The sequence below is a fragment of the Pantherophis guttatus genome, chromosome 5, assembly GCF_059756535.1.
Source record: "Pantherophis guttatus breed Tessera chromosome 5, ASM5975653v1, whole genome shotgun sequence".
In the NCBI taxonomy this organism is placed as follows: Eukaryota; Metazoa; Chordata; class Lepidosauria; order Squamata; family Colubridae; genus Pantherophis; species Pantherophis guttatus.
This window is the reverse complement of record NC_142067.1, coordinates 57,760,513-57,783,159: the sequence shown is the minus strand read 5'-3', so window position 1 is coordinate 57,783,159 and position 22,647 is coordinate 57,760,513. Positions and strand designations below refer to the sequence as shown.

The window sequence follows — 22,647 nt, the reverse complement described above, 5'->3', positions numbered from 1 at the left end:
TACTACCAAGGCTCTTGTTTTGCTTTTAGGAATAAATATTTCTTCTTTCCTCATAGCTGTCTGGATCTCATTTTTATTTATCCTTGTCTAACCCTAGCTTGAGTTGGAACCCTAAATTATTCTTCTGACAATGGGTAAGGGTTATTATTGTTTTGGTTTGAGATACAGGATGTACCTGTACCCTGTACTTTTGAGGTACCTGGATTCAAAAATTGTTCCTCTGTGATGCACTGTTTCACCCAGTTAAAGATTACACGCAGACAGACACGAGAGTTTGAGTAGTGCATTGGTTAAAATATTTACAGAAAGAAAGCCCACTTTTGTGGTGAAGGAGCCCAGCCTTTATTTTGGGGTCTTGCTGGAAGCCAGTAGCTTTCACCACTACTGATATGCTAACTCCACACACAATTTATAATGAGTGCAGATGAATTCAGTAAATCTTTGTTTGATGCTGTAGCATTTGAAATAGTTTAATGCATTTCAACCCAGTGCCACTACTAATATTGTTGAATAATAATGACCGGAAATGGATAGGTTTGTAGTTGATGATCCATTACTTTCTCTCCCAATGTATTTATTTTTGCAGATGAAAATAAATCAACATTAATATTCTGTTAACACTGTTATACTTTGGAGTTTTAAAAAAATGGAATTTGAAAGTCTGCCATATTACAAAATTGAAAGCATAAGGAAGGGTTTTTCAAGTTTTATGAGGCACGAAATCCATCAGTTTATAATGATAATTATTCGCCATAGCTTTTGAACCAAATTCAATCCCAGATTTCTCTGACCCCTTCTTATTAAAGTATTTGTATTTCAGGTCTTGACAGTACAAAAGTTCAAAGATGCACACATCAGTTTTGCCAAGAATACTTATGAATAAACATTGGGAGGGAAGGAGGAAATGCTCCAAGGCAATCAAGGATACAGTACAGTATCATACTGTGAACAACAAGCAAATTGGGTAAGCAAGAAGTGGGTCAGCATGCTAATGCTTTATCTGTGGAAACATTCAAAAGTCTACTCTTACCCCTCAGGAAGGATAAATTTATTCTTTGCATTTTACTTACATTTTCCTTAATTTAGTGTGGACAGATAGTTTTGCTTAATTAACAACAGAAATAGCTTGCATTTACTTTTACGTTTTTAATTCAAGCAGACAGAACTCTGGAGTCCAGAAACTACTTTGGCTAAACTACTCTAAAAGATAAAGTCAGAGAAACATTTCAATTAGAAAGTTTTTATTGTATAGTTGTATGTATAAGCCTGATCAAGATCACGAAATTATTTTATTGTACTCTTATATAATAATTTAGAAAAGAAAAATATACAAAGACTGTATTTGACAAATTAAAATAAAAAAGACAGTCTGAATAAAAATGTTTTCACAGATGACAAAAAGACAACTAAAATGGAGCTTCCCCACTTATATTAGTAAAATTGCCTTACTATGATGCACATTCCCTCAATTTTACTTTCACTTGATCTACTGTTGCCTACAAAAGTTTACACGCTGCTGGGCAAATGGTATGTTTCAGTGAATTCCTAAGCAGAAGCTCACCTACCTTTTAAATGGTACCTTGCTTATTGGTCTTATGTCATATTTCTAGTTATTTTTACATCTACTCTGAAACAGTCTAAAACAGATCAGTTTAACCCTGGACTTCCCTCCTGATCCTCAGAGTTTTCAATCAGTTAATTGTGAGAGATGCAGAGGAGATGGGATGCTGTATACTCAACTTCTCTTCTTAGTCTTTTTTCACTTTAAAAGATGAAACCTTTTATTTTAGGAGATTGAATACAGCTAGTCCTTGATTTATGACCTCAATTGAGTCCAGAATTTATGTTGCTAAGTGAGACATTTGTTAAATGAGTTTTGTTCCATTTCATGACTTTCCTTGCCACATTTGTTAAGTGAATCACTTCAGTTGCTAAATTAGTAACACAGTTGTTAAGTGAATCTGGCTTTCCCATTGACTTTGCTTGTCAGAAGGTTGCAAAAGGGGATCACATGACCCCAGGATACTGCAATCGTCATAAATGTGAATCAGTTGTTAAACATCTGAACGTAAATTACGTGACTATGGAGATACTGCATTGGCCATAAGTGTAAAAAATGGTTATAAGTCATTTTTTCAGTGCCATTGTAACTTCAAATGGTCACTAAACAAACTGTTGTAAGTCGAAGATTACCTGTAACCTCTTCTTCAGCACACAGCCTAGAAAAAGCATCTCTCCCTGATAACATGTAGATTCAAAGACTTGCAAAAGGTTGGCAAGTACACTACTGTTTACAGCAGCAAACACAGGTTAAATTGTAACCTCTTCTTAACTATTATTTTGCCTGTGATTTTGGTCATAATGCATGTCTTTTTTTAATATTTAGAAATTTTCTCGTGAACATTGGATGAAATCTGAAACATGGGCACTGGCCAGCTGGTCTTCGGGTTTCCAGTGCTGGAAGGCCTCTGACGGCAAAACGAGGCCAGGGAGGCACTGCACACATCAATCCAGAGCCCGTTTCTTGTCTGCAGAGGCCTTTACGGAAGGCCTCTGACATTGAAACAGAGGCCGGAGGCGACGCGCACCAGTGGCAGCAAGCGGCCACAGAAGAAGTGGGCCTGCAACGCAGGCAGGTATTGGAGTGTATGAGGCCTGGTAAGTAGGGCAGCTCCACCCTTCCCACTCTAGCTTAATTTTTACCTGTGCGCTTCGCCCCATCCCATGCACCCCGGAGTGGGCAGGGTCTTAACTAGGGCTTATTTTGGGGGTATGGCTTATATTGGGCGCACGTGTAAAAATCAAGCTAGGACTTACTTTCGGGGTTGGTCGTATTTTCAGGGAAACATGGTACTTAGAACCAAAGAAGTTAATTTTCTTATGCCCTGGACTTTTCTGTAAGTCATGCTTAGTCAAGGTTATGTGTTGGACTGGCTTACTGTCAAAAGTAGTCTATGTTATCATTTCTTTTGCTTCTGAATGATATAGTTCTGTTCCAGGGATACTAAAATAAGTAATCAGACAGTCCCAATTTGGAGCACAACAATAATTTACCACAATAATTATCAACTGAGCAAAGCTAGACTGATCCTAAGGGTTGTAACTATATTTTACCAAGTCAGAAGAAATCAGGTAGAATATATAGTCAGTAACTAGACAAGAATCAAAGAATGGGTAGTTTGTACTAGTATTCCAAGTATGGACCAACAAGATGGGGCTGCACATGTTGACTCCAACAATTTTCCAAGAGAACTCTCCACCAAAAGCACAGCTGTCATGAGATCAACACAGAGCTGGGTTTGTTATCCTTGGGGCACCTGGCATTATAGTTGGGTGCATTCAACTGCCGGGGGGGGGGGGGAGCTCCTGTACAATGGCATTTTTTTTCTTATGGCTTTAAGCTCTGTTTCAGATTCCATAGAAGTGGTGGGAAAAGGGTCTGTTTCTGACGGAATCACTGAATTACAGGGAGTACACATGTTTCTGCTCCGGGATAACTAGCCTCTGCCTCTTCTCCCTTCTTTAAGTATGACATAGATGCTATGTAAGTAAAGGCTGACAAGTACATAGCTGATTGGTTTAAGAATGCTTAGTCAGAGATACTATGTCAACACACAGAACAGATAGGTCTACAACCATTCATTGGACATGGCCAGTAGCAGGTTTAAACACTAAGGGGAATTTCTACAGGCATAACTTGTTCTGAACCATAACAGATTAAATTACACAGGCACACACACTTACCTGTATGATTTGAAAACTGGACAGAGTTCACAGTATCTATTTCAAAGCCCAACACCTATAATAAAAGAAAAAAATGTTTATAGAGTTTTCTTTCATTTTTCAAGGGTAATAAGATATTGTTATTCAATATGAGTTGACAGTAGATATGAATAAGCAAAACCAAACAGGAAAATGTTTTGAATAAGAAAAATATGCATAAACACATCGACAGATTAATTAAAAAAGACATCAGGCTTCACAATATAACAAAAATAGTACAAATATTTGCAGAAATAAGTTTAATCCTAAAACAAACAACACTGCAGCTATAACAACAATAAAAATGGAAAATTCAGTAATCGGGATTCAGACAGCTGAAAAAAAATCTTATATGCTGCCTATCTCACCAAAGGTGACTGTAAGGCAGCTTACAATCAATCAGTATACAAAAGCATTATATTTTACAAAAGAAATAGCATTATTTTGTTGAGTTGCAATGTATACACATGTGTATACACTAGAGTTGCGCAAAAATCTAGTTGTAAAGAGCAAAATTAAAGTACATATGGGCACAAACTTAACCTAGCTGCTTCTTTTCCTAGGCTTTGTGGCTGCTCTCCAGAGCTGCTCCATGAACTGATGATCAAAAGACATGTTGTCACCATGAATCTTAAGGAGACATAGTAATGGTGCAGAAATAACTGTGTATAATCTATTTTGAGGCAATTTTCTGGCAAATGAATGACTCTTTTGCTAGGCACACTAATAATGCTCCAGAGGCATTATTGTTCGCTTAGCATGCCAGGCCAGGGTAACCCTTTCTCCACTTTATGTCAGTGATTGCTACTGTATCAAAAATGAAGCCTTTGCACACATTTGCAAAATCTTAGCAGACTCTGAAATCTGTTTCACTGTTTGGGGAAGTCCACAGTTCAGAGGACCAATCTACACAATAGCTGCCTTTTTCGGGGGCTGAGAAATTTTTAAAAACTACATCTTTAGCAGCTTTAAGCCTTGTCTGTCATAACCTCTTTGGACCAATCCTCTTCTGAGTAGGAAGAAGAGCAGGAGCTGACCAAAGGATTTGGAGAATCTGATACAGTAGTACCACGCTTAGCATGACAATCTTTATAGAACAATCTTATAGCATTGGGACTTTGGGTTTCTAAGCCTTGATTGATTCCTGGAATGATTATTTCAGTTTGGTGGTGCCATCATACTCACCTCTCTGAATGTTATCAATATCAAATTCTTTGTTTTACCTTCAACTGGGAACTGATCTGTTTGAAACTAAGGACAGGATTGGTATAAACTGTATCACAACCATATACCCTGCTCGTAATAGCTCTCATCAATGTAACTATATGAATATATATGAATATATTCATATATATATATATGAACTATATGAATATGGTTCACAAGATAGCAAAAATAGTCAAGTGAATGTGATTAGCTCCATCAAGATGCAGAATCTATGATTACAAAACCTGGGCAATAGTATTTTTCCATTTTGAGATACTATCCTGTTCCTTAATGTTTATAGAAAGCTGCTAAAACTGTTAAGCCCTGTTGTTCTTTATTATCTAAAAAGCAGTACACTCTCTAAGAAATAGAGGGTACATTATGTCCAAAAAGCATTTCCATAATAGCAAATTCAATGTTCATTTTAAGGAAGAAAAATGTATTTGCATAATATATTGTTTTAATTAATCATTAGAAACTAGTAGGCATAATTGTAACTTTTAAGAGCTATGATAACAATATTTATCAGTTGTACATCAATAGGTTTAAACTGCTTCATGTTAGTGTTTAATGCAAGCTAAAAGAATTTAGCTAAATAGAAAGTCAAGCAGAAGCTCCAATTTTATATAAGCTGTAGTTCAGACTCCTATCCATTCACAATTCTATAAAAAAATGAAAAATATATGCATTTGGGTCAGAGTTATTTACAATTCTGATGAAGTTATCTTGGCCAGTTTTGTTGGGCTTAGAAGATCTGCAGGGAAGGTCCTGGTTAATATTTGGATGTGAAGCCATCAAAAAATTCCGGGTGTGTAAGGTAGACTGAGATATAATATATAGAGAATACAAACATTTATCTAGATTTCATTTTCCCTTGGAACCCTGCTATGCCATTATTACTAGCTGGCCAGAAAAATGGGAGCAAAGGGAAGAACAAGATAAAGAGAGCTGAAGAATTCAGATGAAACCTTCAACTGGCTCCATTTACACAAGATGAACAAAAACAAACTACAAGAAATACCTTTTACTCATTTTTTTCTTCCCTTGAGAAAGGAACTGATTTTTCTAAACCATAAGGAAAGATAAGATAGAACAAAGTGTGAAAAAGGTTTTGTGAGAAGCAGAAGATAGCATGCCCTTGTATATAGTATAAACCAGTGCTTTTCAACCTCAGCAAACTGGCTTAGGTTTCTTATTCCCAGAAAATCTTACTTTTGCTTTATATTGTTCTATCTCATTTTCCAAGTCTATTTTATTCTTTAATCTATTTATTTACATTTCAGAGCTCTGGACTCAATATTCTTATACACAGTCAATCTATTTTCCTTTTTACCCCATCTCAGCTGCTACTTTTTGAGCCCATCTTCCCCCCAATCCTTCCCACTACTCTGCCCCACAGTTCCTTGCGTGGTGGCATGGATTCTGGCCCTTGTGAAGAAAAAGATTGCCAATCCCTATTGCAGATGCTAAGGGAGAGGGTGAACTCCTGGATGCTCCTATATTGCAAGGGCTTAGGCAAGACCTCTGTCCTCCCTCAACAGTGACTGTATCCAGCCCTGGAGGAGGAAGAACATTGTGTCCCCCACTTCTAAATCTTAGTGGTACTAAAAGTTGTTGAGCAACTCCAGGATAGATGCACCCTGTACCCTAGTCCTACCAGAGATCATCCACAAGCATGATCAATGTCATGTTAGTACTATATTCTGGTCTGAAACCCAAATGAAAAATGCCCAGATAATCAGCTTTCCCCAGGGGCTTCTGAAGCTGAAACTCAACCATTTTATCAACAACTTTCACAAAAAAGGGAAATGTGCAGACAAGATTAAAATTGTCCAGTATCACTGTATCCAGAGATGCCTTCTTGAAGAGGGGGAAGACCAATTCTTGTAGCATTGCTCTTCAGATCTCTTCTGCCATTTCATTTCCTGCGTTCCTCTAACAAATAAAAGAAACTCCAGGATCCATAAAACTAAGGACTTAGTTAAACTGTGCATCAGATTCTCAGAATTAACCACAAGTTATAACCCCCAGTGGTTTATAAGACAGTTAAAAATAAGTAAACATGGAAAAAATTAGTCAAAGTAAAAGCAACAGTTGGTAAAAAAAAAATTGCAACCTCATCAACACATGCTGTGGAGAGAAAACATGGAAATTTTGATTAAGAATACTGAGAGAGATTTAGAGACTTCTCTTTTTAGAAAATCTTACCCTCATGAAAACAAATCAAACACTTACATGCATGTTAAATCAAATTCATCTCAGATAAAACTACTTTAAAAGTCCAAATAATTCCTCAAAAAATCAGAATGTAATAACTATCCCAGGCTGGTGGTATAAACTGATATCTTTTATTCTCTCTTATTTAATACAGCACATCAAACTGATATAATTATGAGGTTTTGCAGTATTTGAAAGAATACAGAAAGTTACCAAAGTAAGATTTAGAGATATATTGCCTGGTAATAATGCAGTACGGTGGATAATCAATTATACTAGGAGCACATATTGAGGCAGCTAATAATAGAAACAATACCATCTCATGTACAGGTTGTTCTGTCCCCGTCCCCACACACACACAAACAGCCAGCCAGGGGTTAAAGAAGTACTCGGCACACACAAGGTTCGTTATCAGGAACTTGGCAGCAATACGATAACCGTCGGCCAAGTGCTTTACTACAAGAAGAGGGAGTGTTCCTCCACCAGATAACACCAACGAATACACACAGTTTTCAAAACAGTCCAGCTCAAACATGAAACCTTCAGCAGATTAGGCGTTGTACAAAGTGACTAGCCAGAAGTTAGCTTTGTCTGTCACAGAGTCTAAATGGCCACCACACTCTCTTATATAGCCTGTGGGGTGTGGTCCAGTGACTCAGCTTATTCCCTGGCACGCCTCCTCATCTGCTACAAACGTTTATCTCGCCTTCGTTGGCGTGGATCCAGGAACGACTTATCACCCTCATCGCTGTCATCGGAGACACCTGGCTCCTGGTCAATCTCCTCTCCCTCGGCAGACACCTGAGGCATTGCCAGAGAGGAGGGGCCTGGAGAGGGAGGCCTGGCCGGCTCCTCTCCTTCATGTTCGGAGCCTTCTTCCTCCGATAAAATGGGCTAGGGGTCGGAGCCACAACACAGGTAGTCCTCAACTTATGACCACAATTGGGTCCAAAATTTCTCTCCCTAAATAAGTACATTTGTTAAATGAATTTTGTCCCATTTTATGACCTTTCTTGCCACATTTGTTAAGTGAATCACTGTAGTTGTTAAGTTAGTAACACAGTTATTAAGTGATTGTGGCTTCCCACTTAACTTTGCTTGTCAGAAGGTCGCAAAAGGGTCACATGACCCCAAAACACTGCAACCATCATAAGTATGAGTCAGTTGCCAAGCGTCTGAATTTTGATCACATGTCCATAGGGATGCTGCAATGGTCATAAGTCACTTTTTTCAATACCTTTGTAACTTTGAACAGTCGCTAAACAAATGGTTTTAAGTTGAGGACTACTTATATTCTGTTATGACCTTGAAGGATAAAGCAGTAAAACAAATTTAAATCTCATCAGCGAGTTTAACTTTATATATCATTTGTTTACAGACCAGAAATGTGAAAGTATTTTTAGTAGTTCAATACTGGGGGGAAGGGTAGTGTTTGTACTACAGTATCTTACATGGCTGCTTATAGAAAAGTTGGACTGTACCGTCAGGAGCAAAGGTTATGGAATAATGTTTGCAGTATACTAAATCCTGGGGGTATGTTCCCACTCTCACATTTTGAATTGAGAACAGTTCTCAACACAACAGATGTTTCTCCTAGGGAAACCAGAAATGTGTTACTATTGGCATCTGAGAAAACAAATGTGTCACACTTAAATCACAAATTTGGGCTTTTTATTCGAAGTGATGTAATTATTGTCTTGAGTGCAACATGTTGTTTGTTTATATATGATTCTGGAACAATAAATTGTTAACTAGGCATAATGACACTAACTCCAGCATCCTAAGAGTATAAAATAGTTTTTCTGAACCCGTAATATGAAGTTACAAAGCTTCTTTCAGGAGTTATTTTTGCTTTATCATTGCAGTTCATATCTTTTACTATGTCTACCCTATCAACATCTTCAAAAGAGATTCAGAGATGAAAGAGCCATTTACCTACTTAAAAATAATGTGCATTGTGGATAAATCTGAGATCAATCACTCAGGCTTAGCCCAACCTATTTCCCAGGGTTGTTGCTGTAGAGATAAAACAAAGAAGATGCTCCTGTGGGGCATCATGATTAGATATTTAGTAACAGCATGCAACATGTTTATGATTCAAAATGTCATAAAACACCCCACTTTTGAAACAGTCCACTTTTGAGCAGCCAGCTGTTTTAAATCTGAAACACTTTCAAGAAATGCTCCAGATAGCCCATTTCATATTCTAAACAACTGTTTAATTCTCAAAGTGTGAAAAAATGAAAGCACTAAAAGCATGCATTGTAAAAGTAGTTCTTCATTAAAACATAGAAAGCCAGTACTTATTTTGAATATGTTTTTAAGTGTGAGCCTGAGGCAATAAATTAAGATTTTAGCTATTTTTAAAAATCTTTTCTCTCCTGTACTAAGATACTCTATTGCCATCATTTGTATTAAATTAGCTGCATTTAGTTGCATCATCTTTATTGTAACTCAAAAAGTTGGTAATGAACTTTTCACTTGAAGCTGATTCATTTTTAGTCATTCTTCATATGTGTAGTAGTTATTTCTGCTGAAATAATTTATGCAGAAAGATTAAAATTAGTACAAGTTCAAATAATGCAATATTTTGTAATTGTAAATTGATACAGGCCACATTTAAGGAGACTCAAAATGTAGTTAATAGAGGCTGGTGCATCCACAATTGAGGCTAGGGGATGCCTAGTTGTGGTTTTAGATGTAGTTAATCCTCATGTGTGCCAAGTGGAAAAAAGGAAGATTCCATCAGAGAAAATAGTACAAGTTTAAAAAAGATGAGGCTTCTTATTACGTTAGAGCAAAAATTTGATAAGGGAATAACATCAACATGGCCATGGCAAGTGATTAGGGTAATCATAATAAAGAGCCATACAAATCAGAGATGCAAAATTTAATACTTTTCAAATTAAAGTGATCTTTAGCAGGCCAACACAAAATTTTCAAAATAGTTTGGGAAAATAAGATTCTGAGAAAAGAATGTCCTTAACCTGGATTTTGAATGTTTTCCCATTTTTCCTTTTTTTAATGTGTCCCCAATTTAATTAATAGTTCATCAACCTTAGTATAAAACTTCTAATATTGTAATGGAGGCTTTTAAAGCTCTCATTGATAAATACAAGGACACAGTGGGTTCCTAGTCCGGCCAGTTTCTATTTTTTTCACTCTCAGCTAATAGCAGGATTCATTTGTGCTTCCATGCTAAGCACAATTTTATTAGGGGTTTTCTTCACAAGGTTCAGTCTAGAGTCTAGATAGTGGACCTTGGCCTCAACTGCAAACTGCTTCTTTTCTGACTCTCATGATCATCACACACTCCTTTCCTGATAGTTCAAATTAGATGCTTCTGAAAACCATATTACCTTTCCAATTTTCTTTTAAAGAGGGAGAAGTAGCATAGGGAAAATTAATTGCACTTTTCTTCTAAGTAAATATACACATAATTATGTTATAAAGCTAAACTTCAGTTTCACAGCCTATTTTTCTTGTGAAGAGTAAATTCTTTGGTTGATTTTTCTGATTATATCACTGAGGTGTAAAAGGATAGACTATTATCACAACTTTAAACAGGTTCACTATTGTTTTCCTATCTATTTACAACAGAATTCATTTTAATTCCTCACACCATCCTCTACTATTTCTAATTTGCACTTTAGTTTCACGCTCTCTTTCTCAATGAAGATTCCTGTTCTTTAACTTGAAAAGAATCATTGAAGCAATGCACAAATACAAGTAGGGCAGATGACAATAGAAATTGTTACAATCTTTCTTTTCAGCCAACAATATTTTCTAGCCTGTTTCTTTTGAAGATTAAGGTCCATCCAAAGGATCTTGCTATTACAAGTAGTCCTTGATTTACAACACTTCATTTAGTTACCAAAGTTACAATGCCACTGAAAAAAGTGACATTTTTCACACTTACAACCATTGCAGCAACTCCATGGTCACATGATCCCCAAGGTCACGTGATCAAAATTCAGATGCTTGGCAACTGACTCATATGTATGACAGTTGCAGTGTTCTGGATCATGTGATCCACCTTTTGTGACCTTCTGACAAGCAAAGTCAATGGGGAAGCCAGATTCACTTAACAAATGTGGCAAGAAAAGTCATAAAATGGGGCAAAACTCACTTAACGAATGTTTTACTTAGCAACAGAAATGTTTGGCTCAATTGTGGTTGTAAGTCGAGGACTATCTGTAATACAAATACAGTTGTCTTTAATTAAAATAGAATTTTTCTAAAGAAGAGAGGCATTTTTTAATTGAAAAGTTTCTTCTAAATTGTTATTTTTGTTTTATTTCCCAAATGATTCACTTACAAAGGCCTGTGGTACAAACTCAAAGAAGCAACCATCATCACTGACTCTAGCTCCCTCACGGAGAGAACCAGTTGCTAAGCTAATAAATCAGCCATTGAGAAGAGGGCAACAGCTACAAATACTAACAGAGCAAGATTTTATAGGTTTTGCTGTGTCAGTTTAACCTGGCTATTATCTCAATAATGGTACAACCACAATACCTAATCCATCTGGAAAACTATGGATTTTTTTAATGATTAGTAGCAATTAGAAAATTATAAGAAGTCCAATTTTTAATGGAAAGCTTTTCTTTCTTATCTTACTTTCTGACCAGTGGCTTCCATCAGCCAAGGGAAAAGTAGAAAGCAATATACAACGCAGGATAGCAGTTTAATAAAATATTTCCATCCCCAAATAATAAATGGAATCTGTCCTACTTAAGATAAGGGAAAATGCAAGAAATCAAGCAAGCTTGCTCAAATCCTGAGTGATGCAATTCATTTGGCTGACAACAGTTCTGGGCTTTGATTTTTAAACTATATAATAGATTTGTCACTGACAGATATCAATTTACTTTCATTCTTCTGATTCACTTGGCTATAAGACTCACATTTTGATTACTTTTCAAAAATCTTCTTTATTATGGTTAATTTGGATGTTTAAAGCAGCTTTCATGTTCTCCTATAAATAGGAGCAAAACGTCAGCATGAGTCAGAATGCTGAACTGTTTTTCAGTTCTGATTCAGAGCCATTTAGTTTACAGAGGTTTCAGTGCTCAAATGCATGACTTACCTCCCTCATCAGAAACAGCTGCCCCTATAGAGCACAGATTAACCTCACAGCTTCTACACTGCAAGGGAGCATATTCTGGCATACTTTGACGTCTGCTCCAGTACTTAAAATGCGTAATAATTTTCTTCTGGTGATTTTTTTTAAAAAAATATTCCTTTCTCCAAATTAGATATTCTCACAGTAGATTCATACTACTGTGGCTTCTATTCAATAGCAGGAACGGTTTTTCAAAATCTACTTGCACCTTACTTCATAAATGAAAAATAGAAAAATTTTTGCAGGATATCCAAGAATCTCTTATTTTACCTTGGTTCCATTCATAGTTTCTTTTGTGTTCCAATAGGAAAAACTGATATGATGCCTAACTTCCAGGATTAAAAGCAGAAGTGTCCATGAATTGGGGACCTAAAAACCACAGTGGCTGACCTGGCAGTGCAATCAAAGACTTGCCTCTTCATACATGTGTCAATATGACATGTTCAAAAGGGCAGTGCTTTAACTGTGCACTGAAAATCCTTCTCCCTCCCATCCCCAAATGCTAATAATTGAAGTGAAGCACTACTGAACTAACTACAAAGAAGGGAAAATTTAAAAAATTAAAGGAAAAAAAATGTTTCAGTAGAATTCTTCCACAGATGGCATTGGGAAATGTTTATCTAAAATCTGATGCTGGGTAAGATCTAGTAAAAATCTATATGATATTAAGGTAACAAGTCTCACCTATTTTGTTGTGTTGTGTGATTATTGTTGTCAATATTTTCTATTAACTATCCAAAATAATAAGACTTTTCATTATTTTGCACATACACGAAAAATACACAGAGAAGCACAATAGTACACAGAATACCATCATAAATTGCATAATCCAAGAATATAAAAAGGTGGTCTTACTAATAGGCTTTTGTAAATACATCTTTCAAATCATTAGAGTAGATAAAAATTCCCTATAATGGGATATTTTTTATAATTACTTGAAAGGCATACCATAATCAAATTTCAAGTTTTATACTTGGGACAGGTAATTTTACAGGCATCCTCCTGTATGACTACTCTGACATTTATAGATTAGGCAGGCTGAATTCACAAAAGGGCCTTGAATGTTACTGCATCCAGATTTTAGATTTAATCTGATTTCCGATTATGGTTTATTTATGAGAAGTTTTCAAGATATTATAGCTGCTATGCTTTATAAAATGCAGTTTCTGGTGCATATTTCCATTTTTATTTTGTCTATCCTTGCATATCATAACTGCTACTTTAAATGATCCGTTGTTAGAAAGGATCCATTCTATTTGCTAAAGTTCAGTTATAAATATGTTGAATAAACTCCACATCTTTTAATATTTTCATATTCTGTTTTGATTGACAAATTCTCACATCAAGGAAAAGAATATGGAATTAATTTAAATTTTGATGCCTGTAGAAAATTTTCAGTACTAAGTGAGAAAAAGAACCAGGCTGATCTCTCTGGGAAGAGAATTCCACAATTACATGCTACAACTGGAGAAACATTCTGTTAAATGATCAGCAGGGCTTTTATTGTTGGTTAGCTAAATAAGAGTTTCTTTTTTCTGAATTCTGCTCCCCATGCCTGTTCAATTACACCAATGAATTCAATGAATTATGACAACCTTTCACTTTTATTCTCTAGAAGAATCGCTCAAGTATATCAATAATGCTGTGTAATTGTAGATCAATGCAAAATGCTGAAAAATCCAATGCAATGTTTTATTTGCTTATGTGTTATTTTTAACGCCTGTGCCCAACATGTCTTAACAGGCTAGCTGAAGATCCTCCTTTACAATATAAAGGCTGAATACAGAAGGAAATTTAGACATGTAGGATACAGGTAGTATCCTAACCTATAAACTTAACATAAGAACATAAGCAGTACCCTGCTGAATTGGACCAATGGCCCATCTAGTCCAGCAGACTATTCTCCCAGTGGCAAACCAACTGCACAAGGAAGTCCACTAGTCTACCAGCAGATACTTTCAAAGGCAATCACATTGCTAACATGATTAATACCAGTAGCCAGCCATCTCCATGACTTCCATGAATTGGTCCAACCCTTCTTTGAAGCTAATCAAACTGATAGCCACTTCACCATTTTATAGTACATAGTTCGCAGAGGACTATGCAATGTGATATTCTTAGCATGTGATCCAGCCTTAGTAACAACTCAACAACTGGTTTTTACACAACTCATTTTCAATGAAACCAAAGACAACCTTCCAAGAGATATAAAAACAAATGCAGATAATTCTTGTTTAGGAACCACAATTGGGACCAGCAACTTGGTTGTTAAGTGAATTGGTTGCTAGGTGAAATCGCAACTGTGCTTATGATCTTAATACAGCTTTCCTTTGCTTTACAGACCTGCAAAGGTCATAAATGTGAAGATTGGTCATAAAAGTTACTTTTTCATCACCATTGTAAGGGCAAACTGTCACTAAACATGGCAGTCACTGACCGAGGATTACTTGTACTATTCTATAGACAGTAGAATTATGTGTTTATGTCTGCAGTAGAAAACATACTGGTTTCTTATATTTCTACAAAATTGCTTTGTAAAAGGCAGCATAATGGCATAGATAATTACATACCGCTTTCTAATACTCCAGTGACTGGTATTGAAAACCAGAGAGGAATATGGAATATCTTCTGTCCAGCAGACATATGCTTCAAAGCTTAGTAGTCCAAGCTGCCCGTGCTTAGGTAACAACAAAAGGGGACGTGGGGCAGGGCAGGAAAATGTCAACAAACAAGATAAACTATTTATCATAATCCAAATATTATTTTGCTTCCTGCACTTTTACCAGCAATACAGTTTTCATACCATACTATTTGTTATTTTGCTATATTATTACCTTTCTATCATAAAAAGCTACTAAAATGGCAGAACAGGAATTGTTTTCTAGGCTTTCCCCTGACAACCAATACATACCCTGTTTCCCCTCCCCCCCATAAGACATTCCCCGATAATAAGAAAGAGCCTGTAGTACAGTGGACTAAAGCACTGTTATTAACAGATTAACATCTGCTGCTTGCAATTACTGCAAGTTCAAATCTCACCAGGCTCAAGGTTGACTCAGCCTTCCATCCTTTCAAAGGTAGGTGAAATGAGGACCCAGATTGTGTGGGCAATAAGATGACTTTGTATAAATATACAAAAGTATGAAGGCTATTGCTTAACACATTATAAGCCACCCTGAATCTCTGGAGAAGGGCGGCATATCAATTAAAGCCCAAAAAAAAAGCCCAATCGGGCTTTTGAGTACATGGCAATAAGGCCAAACGCGTATTTCAGGGTTCAAAAAAATATAAGACAGGGTCTTATTTTCAGGGAAACACAGTAGGGACATAGATAATAAGTCAGACATTTATGTATTGTTGCTAGTCAACAGTCGCATTTTAGGCTACTACATTTTTTAGGACATTTAATCTTGGATAATTTAAAAACATTCTATATCAGGGGTGTCAAACTTGATTTCATTGAGGGCCACATCAAGGTTGTGTTTGACCTCGGGGGCTGGGATGGGTATGGCCAGGATGGGCGTGGCCAGCTCGACATCACTCGTGTTGGGGGTGCCTGTGGTGACCCCAGTGCTCTGCCAGAGAAAACAGGCTTCCGAGCTCCGTTTTCGGCTGCGACAGCCTCCTGCAACCCTCTGCCAGTGAAAATGGAGCTCGGGAGGGCTGCCTGTGGCCCTCGCATGCTCCATTTTTGCTGGAAGAGGCACTGTGGGCCAGTGCTTTGCTGTTTCCAGAGTGGCCCTGTGGGCCAGATCTAAGCACCCCGTGGGCCGGAGCCAGCCCCTGGGCCTTGAGTTTGACACCCCCATTCTACATATAAAATATTTTTTTACGTTTTATTATCAGAATATTTTTCTCCATTCTGAATATGTAAACTATAAAAAGTGAAGAATATAGATTTTACTGTTTTATTTTTCTTCTGTGTCACATAAAAACACTCTTCCACATATTTCAAGAAATGTAATTCAAATTTGAAAAATGGTATGAAATAATATTGCAAAACAATTTCCCATTTCCCCTCAAAAGTATACAAAATATATACGTGAGTCCTTGGTGTTCTCTGAACTTTGTTCTTTTCTTGCAGACGTTTCATTATCCAACTAGATAACATCTTCAACTAGATAACATCTAGATAACTCTCTGTTTATATATACTGGCTTGCCCTATCAGTATTGGTGGGAGTGTTTTCTTCTTGATAGTTCCTTGATTAGATTATTGTTTACCGTTTGAATAAATAACTGAGTTGGTAGTTCCTTGATTGGGGTATTATGTACTGCTCAATTGTTGGTCTGGTATTAATCCTAGTGTTAACCCTGTTTATCTTGGTGTTGAATGATGTGTAAATGTTGTTTATCTGTATGTGCCTGCTGATGGTTTATTTCTGAATGCCAGGCTTCCAGAAACTTTCTAGCATTTTTGGACTTAGTTTGGTCTACAATTTTCAGTTTCCCAGTTGAAACTATGGCTAAGTCTGTCCATGTGCTGTGCAATATGTATTTCAAATCCAATTTCATGTACAGAAATCAATGCTTCAGTTGCAACAAAGATTAATTTAGTTACATAAAAAACCACACAGTATTTTAATTGGGGAATAGTTTTTTCTAGCATATCTACATTTTCCAGAGAGGTAATCACATCAGTCTGTTGCAGCAAAAACTAAAGATGTCATGGCACCTTAAAGGTGAACATATTTACTTGGTACAAACTTTTCTGGATTTTAGCTACCAGAAATTAAAACATTAACTTGAGTCAAACCACCCCCACCCCAAATTAGGTAATGGATAGAACTCAAGAAGATAAAAATAGAAAATGAAATGTACAATACTTTCTGATAATTTACCTAATTGTCATGATTCATGGAATAGCTCCTTGTAATAGTGAGCTTATTAAAGAAAGTAAAATCACATACATATCGAAGGTTTTTTTTTATGAGTTTCAGGAGATAAAAGCTGAACTGCTTCACGAATTGTAGTGTATTTCAAAATGAAAGCAGTACATGTTAATAAAAATGCTGCTCATGAATGACTGCCTTGATAAAGTGGCAGAGTGTCATGGAAAGTAAAAGGCTTTTCTAAAAAACTAATTCTTGAATATATCCATTTGTGAAATTAGATTTTTGTCCTGTTTATTTTCTTCTGTAGAAACAGATCAGTTAGTTTCATTTGCAATGCAGAAAGGGGTACAATTTATTGTGCCATAATAAACAGATTAGAGCAGAGAGCAACAAAAGGTGCTTTGTATTACAACCCCCCTAAGTCACAGCTAGAATAGCCAATGTTCAAGAGATATTAAAATAATCTAAAACATCAGAAAGTGAACATGTAGTATAGTCTACCTGTTTTATTATTAAAAGCATTTTAAGATGATGCCACCAAACAGCCTAACCTTGAAAAAAGAACAAACTAAACTTGATGATACTGAATAAAGTGGAATGACATAAATATATTAATTTTAAAAAGAGGAAGTCTTCAAAGTATCACTCATTACATTCCCTAGAATTTGATGACATATCCTGGCAAGTCTTCAAGGTGCCCTAATTAATACATTTCCCATTCTTTTTTTCTACCGCTCCATAAAATATAAAGGAATCATACGGGTCAACTAAGTCCACCACGGGCAATTTCTAACGATCCCTACAATAAAGAGAGGCCCACTTCTTTTCTCTTCTTACTCTATCACGCTCCTTGAACCTCACTCTGTTTGCTTTGGAATAAAGGGAATGTTGGCATTAAAAAAAAAAAAAAAAAACTCGGAAGGCAACCGCTACAAAATAAAACCAAGCGTGAAAGGCTTTTGGACATCTCCTTTCAGAGACCCGCGGCCTGACATTCGGGCCATCAAGGGCTTCTCAAGTCACCCCATCAAAACCTCGCCTTAAAGAGAAGAGTGCATCTGCACGTATAAACTTGGCAGCTCCCCCTGAACAGCGAGAGGCGAGTTCTTGAGGGCAACAGCGGGCAGATCCCTTGACGGCGTCACAGCCCGGCACGTGCACTCCGCGCTCCTCCAGGCTTGCCCGGCGCTGCAGACGCCAGACAGCTCGCCTCCCGCTCGGCGGAAGCTCCGGGTGCGCGTGAGTAGCCGGCTCAGCTCTTCCACCTACCTGTAGGGGGAAAGTCGCCGCCTTGTTGCCCACGTAGCCCCGGACGACATGGCTCTGGATGGAGAGCACCCTGCACTCCTCCTTTTCTTCCATGCCTGCGCACCCGGGAGAGCACGGAGCGGAGCGCGCACCAGCAGGTCAAGCTGGGCAGACGGACAGAGACGAGGTCCGGGCCAACTACTGCTCGGCGGCGGAAGTGGTTTAAGGGCACATCTACCCAGCGGCGGAGTGGCAGAGAGAAAGGGTGCCCGGCAGAAAATGACAGGCGAAGTCAGGCGATCGGCTTAGACACCTAAAACCTCTCCTTACATCACAGATGAGACTGAGCAGGCAGCAGCTCCCTCGCACCCAATTTAAAGGCACCCTTACACTCCGCCCTGCAGCGGGAGGGAGTGGCTCGAGCAAGAAGAAGGCTGCCTCGGAGGACACGCGAGGAGGGGGAGGAGGAGGGGAGCGCAGGAACGGCGATTCCCCCCCTCCCCATCGGTTTGCTGCTGCTGCCTCCGCCAGCGTGACCAGTCAGCCGCCGACGTGCGGCATCTACGGCAGAGGCGTCTCTGCGGGTGCCCACGTCCCACTTGGGAAAAACAGAAATCTCACGCCGAAACGCCCCCGTGCGGAGCTTCCTGTCCGCCTTCACCTTCCCAGGTCACGGCAGTGCTGGAGCTCCCCATGCTGTTCGTGGACGACGCTGAACGCGGGGGATGCGAGAGAAGCCACATTTTAAAGGCGTCTTGTGACACATTTTAAAGGCACAGCACAGCAAGTTGCTGTGCCTTTCGTGCAGGGCTTTGCCCAATATTAGATCCCACCCCCATCTGCCAAGGCTTTCAGGTGGTGATACAGGACGCAGCTCTATTTCTCTGCTGCCAGCAAGGGGTCGTCTGGACTTTTGCAGCTCTGATTTGACAATCCTAGTTATCTGAGGTACTCTTGATAACTGAAAAATATTAGCAGGGTGATCCATTCAGATTGTGTCCAATAATCAAAGGCTCAGATTGGAATATGGGTATACGCTACCGTTTTCTCTCATGCATGTATTGGTTTTGATAGCAACGATAGGATATGAAGGATCTTCTGTTCGTTTGGAAGCACAAACAGAATTAGCAAACTCTTGGTATGGCCGCCGTAAATGGATTGAAGACAAAGAACTAATAGATAATCCTTACACAAATAAATTATGGGATTAATGGTCACAAGGTATGGTGAGCACCACTAGATTAGAAGAATGTAAAACTGATCATAAGGTTGTAGTATAGAAACCAACTGAATTGATTTCAGGGCCCATGAGATCTCTGAGAATCCCCTAAATACCTGGCACATTTGCAAAGCACAACAAATATTTAGGGAAAACAAAACAGAAGTGAAGGAGGGGACTGAGCATGCTGAGCATAGAATACTGACAGGATTTGGAGAAGAATAGTGTGAATAGCCATTCCTGAAAAAAAAGGCAGGTAACTGGTTGGAATATGTGATCAACTTGATTCATTCACAAAAAGCTCATATATTCATCCTCCAATTGTAGCCTTCTGTTTTTTGTCTCCACTTCCATCATTTTCTCTCAAGAAACAACATTAGCGGAGAAAAGATGGAATAGTTGTACTGTTTTTATAGATAGTATGAATTACCATGGATTGACTTACTTATATTACTCATTAAAATAAACTGGAACTTGAACATGTTAACTTGCACATCAGAGGTCTACTATTATTTTTACAGTCCTTTATTCCCTTTTAGATGGAGTTGCCCTTCCTGACACCTAAGCAGAGTTGGCATCAGATTGTGCCCTGATAGGGAAACATCTGTTACGGTTTAGGATTGAACTTTCAACCTTCCAAGTGGGAGGCAAGTGTCTTTACCAGGGGTGGGTTTTACTTACCTTTACTACTTTGCACACGCAGAAGCGTTCTGATGATGTTGGGGTCGGTGGGCGGAGCCTCCTGCCGATTTTACTACCGGTTCTATAGAACCGGTGCAAACTGGGGGCAATCCACCACTGGTCTTTACTTCTAGGCTATCACACCACTCACTTCAGAGGTTGACTATAAATCCTTAATATTAAATCTGCATCCAACCCTTACGATTTAATCCACATTTGATTTGTGATTTTCTTAGATATGTCAGTTTTGTAAAAGTATGTACAAATTGTAATCAATTTTATCAAAACCATTTTTATGACTTCATGCAATAAAAATATAAATAAAAAAGCAGCGTATGAAATCAATATCTTTTTTTTGTGTTCTATAATTTAGTATGACCTCTGTAAGAACTTATTTTTATGGTTTTCTTTTTCCCTATGTAACTCATTTATTATGCTTAAACTCAGTATCTTTGGCTTTGTTTCAGGCACTGAAAAAATGTGCACAAAATGTGCTTCAAGAGCAGATTATGTTGTTTGGCATTGTTCATCTTGTTCTGCTGAAGTCAAGCAACAAGATAAAAGTTTATTAATCTCAATTATTACTTTGGTTACAGTTCATTTTGTTGCTCTTGGATTATTATGTTAAGCAAACAAAGTCAAAGGAAGAAGAAAAAGGATAAAATAAAAAAGGAGAACTCTAGTCACAACATTTAAAGCAAGTATTGGCCATTTAAAACAGAAAAGCAGAAATGAAGTATAATGAACAAAATGTACTAGGGAATACACTTTATTGAATCCAGTAAACTATCCACAGAAAGATGTTTAAGATTTTGTGAAAATATTGGTATCTTCAGAAAATATCTGCAGATTTTAAATGTAAATTAGATAATCCATTGGGCAGTCCCATGATCATCTAAGAAAACTATTTATCATAAATAGAAAAAAAAACCATAGTGGCAAATTAACTTCAGTAATAAGTCAATGTTTACTTACCTATACAGATAATCAGAATGATTATAGGATGGCAAAAAAGCAGTGGGAGTGAGAGTAACTACTTATTTCCAATGGCTTCCCATTGACTCTGCTTGTGGGAAGCTGGCAGGGAGCAATGGAAATTTCATCTAGACAGGATAAATTGGAAGGGGTGATTTTTATTTTTAAACAACAGAGATTCAGATTTAATTCTGGAGAAAGCAAAGTTTTTGGAAAAATTTAAAGATGAACTGGAAGAAATACAAATGGAAGTGACAATGATAGATGAGATCAAACAAATGCTACAAGACTGAAGAGAATTGCATATTGGGCACCACAAGTATTGACTTCCAAAATCTAACTCTGGATTATAAGGCATTTGTGGATGATTTTGTGTAAATTGTAGAAGAATTACTAAAAATTCAGGGACTTTGGTATGTTAACCATTTTTTTAAGATTAATAGTCAAAAGATAAAATTATTAACAAAAATATGAAATTAGAAAATCAAATAGAACTGATGAAAACTTGTTTTAAAATTGAGAAAAAATAAAATACTTGGATATCATTACGACAAATGTGAATTTTATATTAATTCAAAATGATTATGTTAAGGCACAAAACAAAATTAAAAAGAACATGTTAAGGAGGATTGGTTTACCAATTCCAGCACGTCTTAGATGTTCATCGGTTGTCCCAGCTTTGTAGCAGTCATCTTTCGCTGCCTCTTCTTCTTGCTGTGGCTGAGAGGGAGAAAGAACCCTGGGACCGACAGGAGACCTGTGACTCTCCTCGATCTCTCAGGGTGCCCCTCTTTGCTTCACCGCCCCTGCAGGGCAGCTTTGGCTCCTCTCGGAGCCCACGAACAGGAAGAATTCAGCACAGGAAATGCGGACACTTGTTTCCTGTGTCTGAAATGTGCTGTGTCAACCGACAGTCTTGAGCTGAGGTTTTGATGGCATCATTATTTATGGTATGATAGAGCTAAAAGTAAGACAAGTTTTATATTTCTGTTTAAGTGTGTACAAGTAAAATTAAATGTGGAATATGCAAAGCAACTAAAATAACAGTTAAAGTAACAATAATCAGAGTTCTAATTAGTGGAGATATTCTGTCGATTTTCTCAAATGTTCCTTTTCTACTTTTGTTAAGGAAATATTCCAAGCAAAACAACCAAAACACTTGAAAGAGTGAATAAAGTGCATTTCTAGTCTATAAAAAAGGGACAACGATAATGGGCAGTTCTGCAAAAAGAAAAAGGTACTTTGCTACAAACAAGAGCAGACTATATATTTATCCACTATACATATTAATTTAACTAATTTTCATGTAATTAATAAATTACATAAATATATGTATGTTGGTTTTCTGAGGATTCCTTACATTTGTACACTGAATAGACA

The 22,647-nt window shown here is 37.5% G+C and overlaps 1 protein-coding gene and 1 long non-coding RNA gene across 3 annotated transcripts in view; one reads left to right on the top strand and one right to left on the bottom strand.

Moving 5' to 3' along the window:
- The window catches only part of PDXK (pyridoxal kinase), a 51,867-nt gene extending 30,900 nt beyond the window's left edge, over window positions 1-20,967 (bottom strand). For both annotated transcript variants that reach the window (XR_015734484.1, XM_034423906.3), the window contains exons 1-2: window positions 18,414-20,967; window positions 3,745-3,799 (exon numbers count right to left, since the gene is read on the bottom strand). Coding sequence is in view for 1 of the 2 variants with exons in the window: in XM_034423906.3 (XP_034279797.1) it covers window positions 3,745-3,799; window positions 18,414-18,506 (148 nt within the window). In the remaining variant the exon portion in view is untranslated. The remainder of the gene's footprint in view (window positions 1-3,744; window positions 3,800-18,413) is intronic.
- LOC148113392 (uncharacterized) lies at window positions 832-15,209 on the top strand. The gene is made up of 3 exons (XR_015734485.1): window positions 832-964; window positions 2,387-2,658; window positions 12,618-15,209. It is a non-coding gene; the product is annotated as an uncharacterized LOC148113392 (long non-coding RNA).
- Window positions 20,968-22,647: the final 1,680 nt, after the last annotated feature.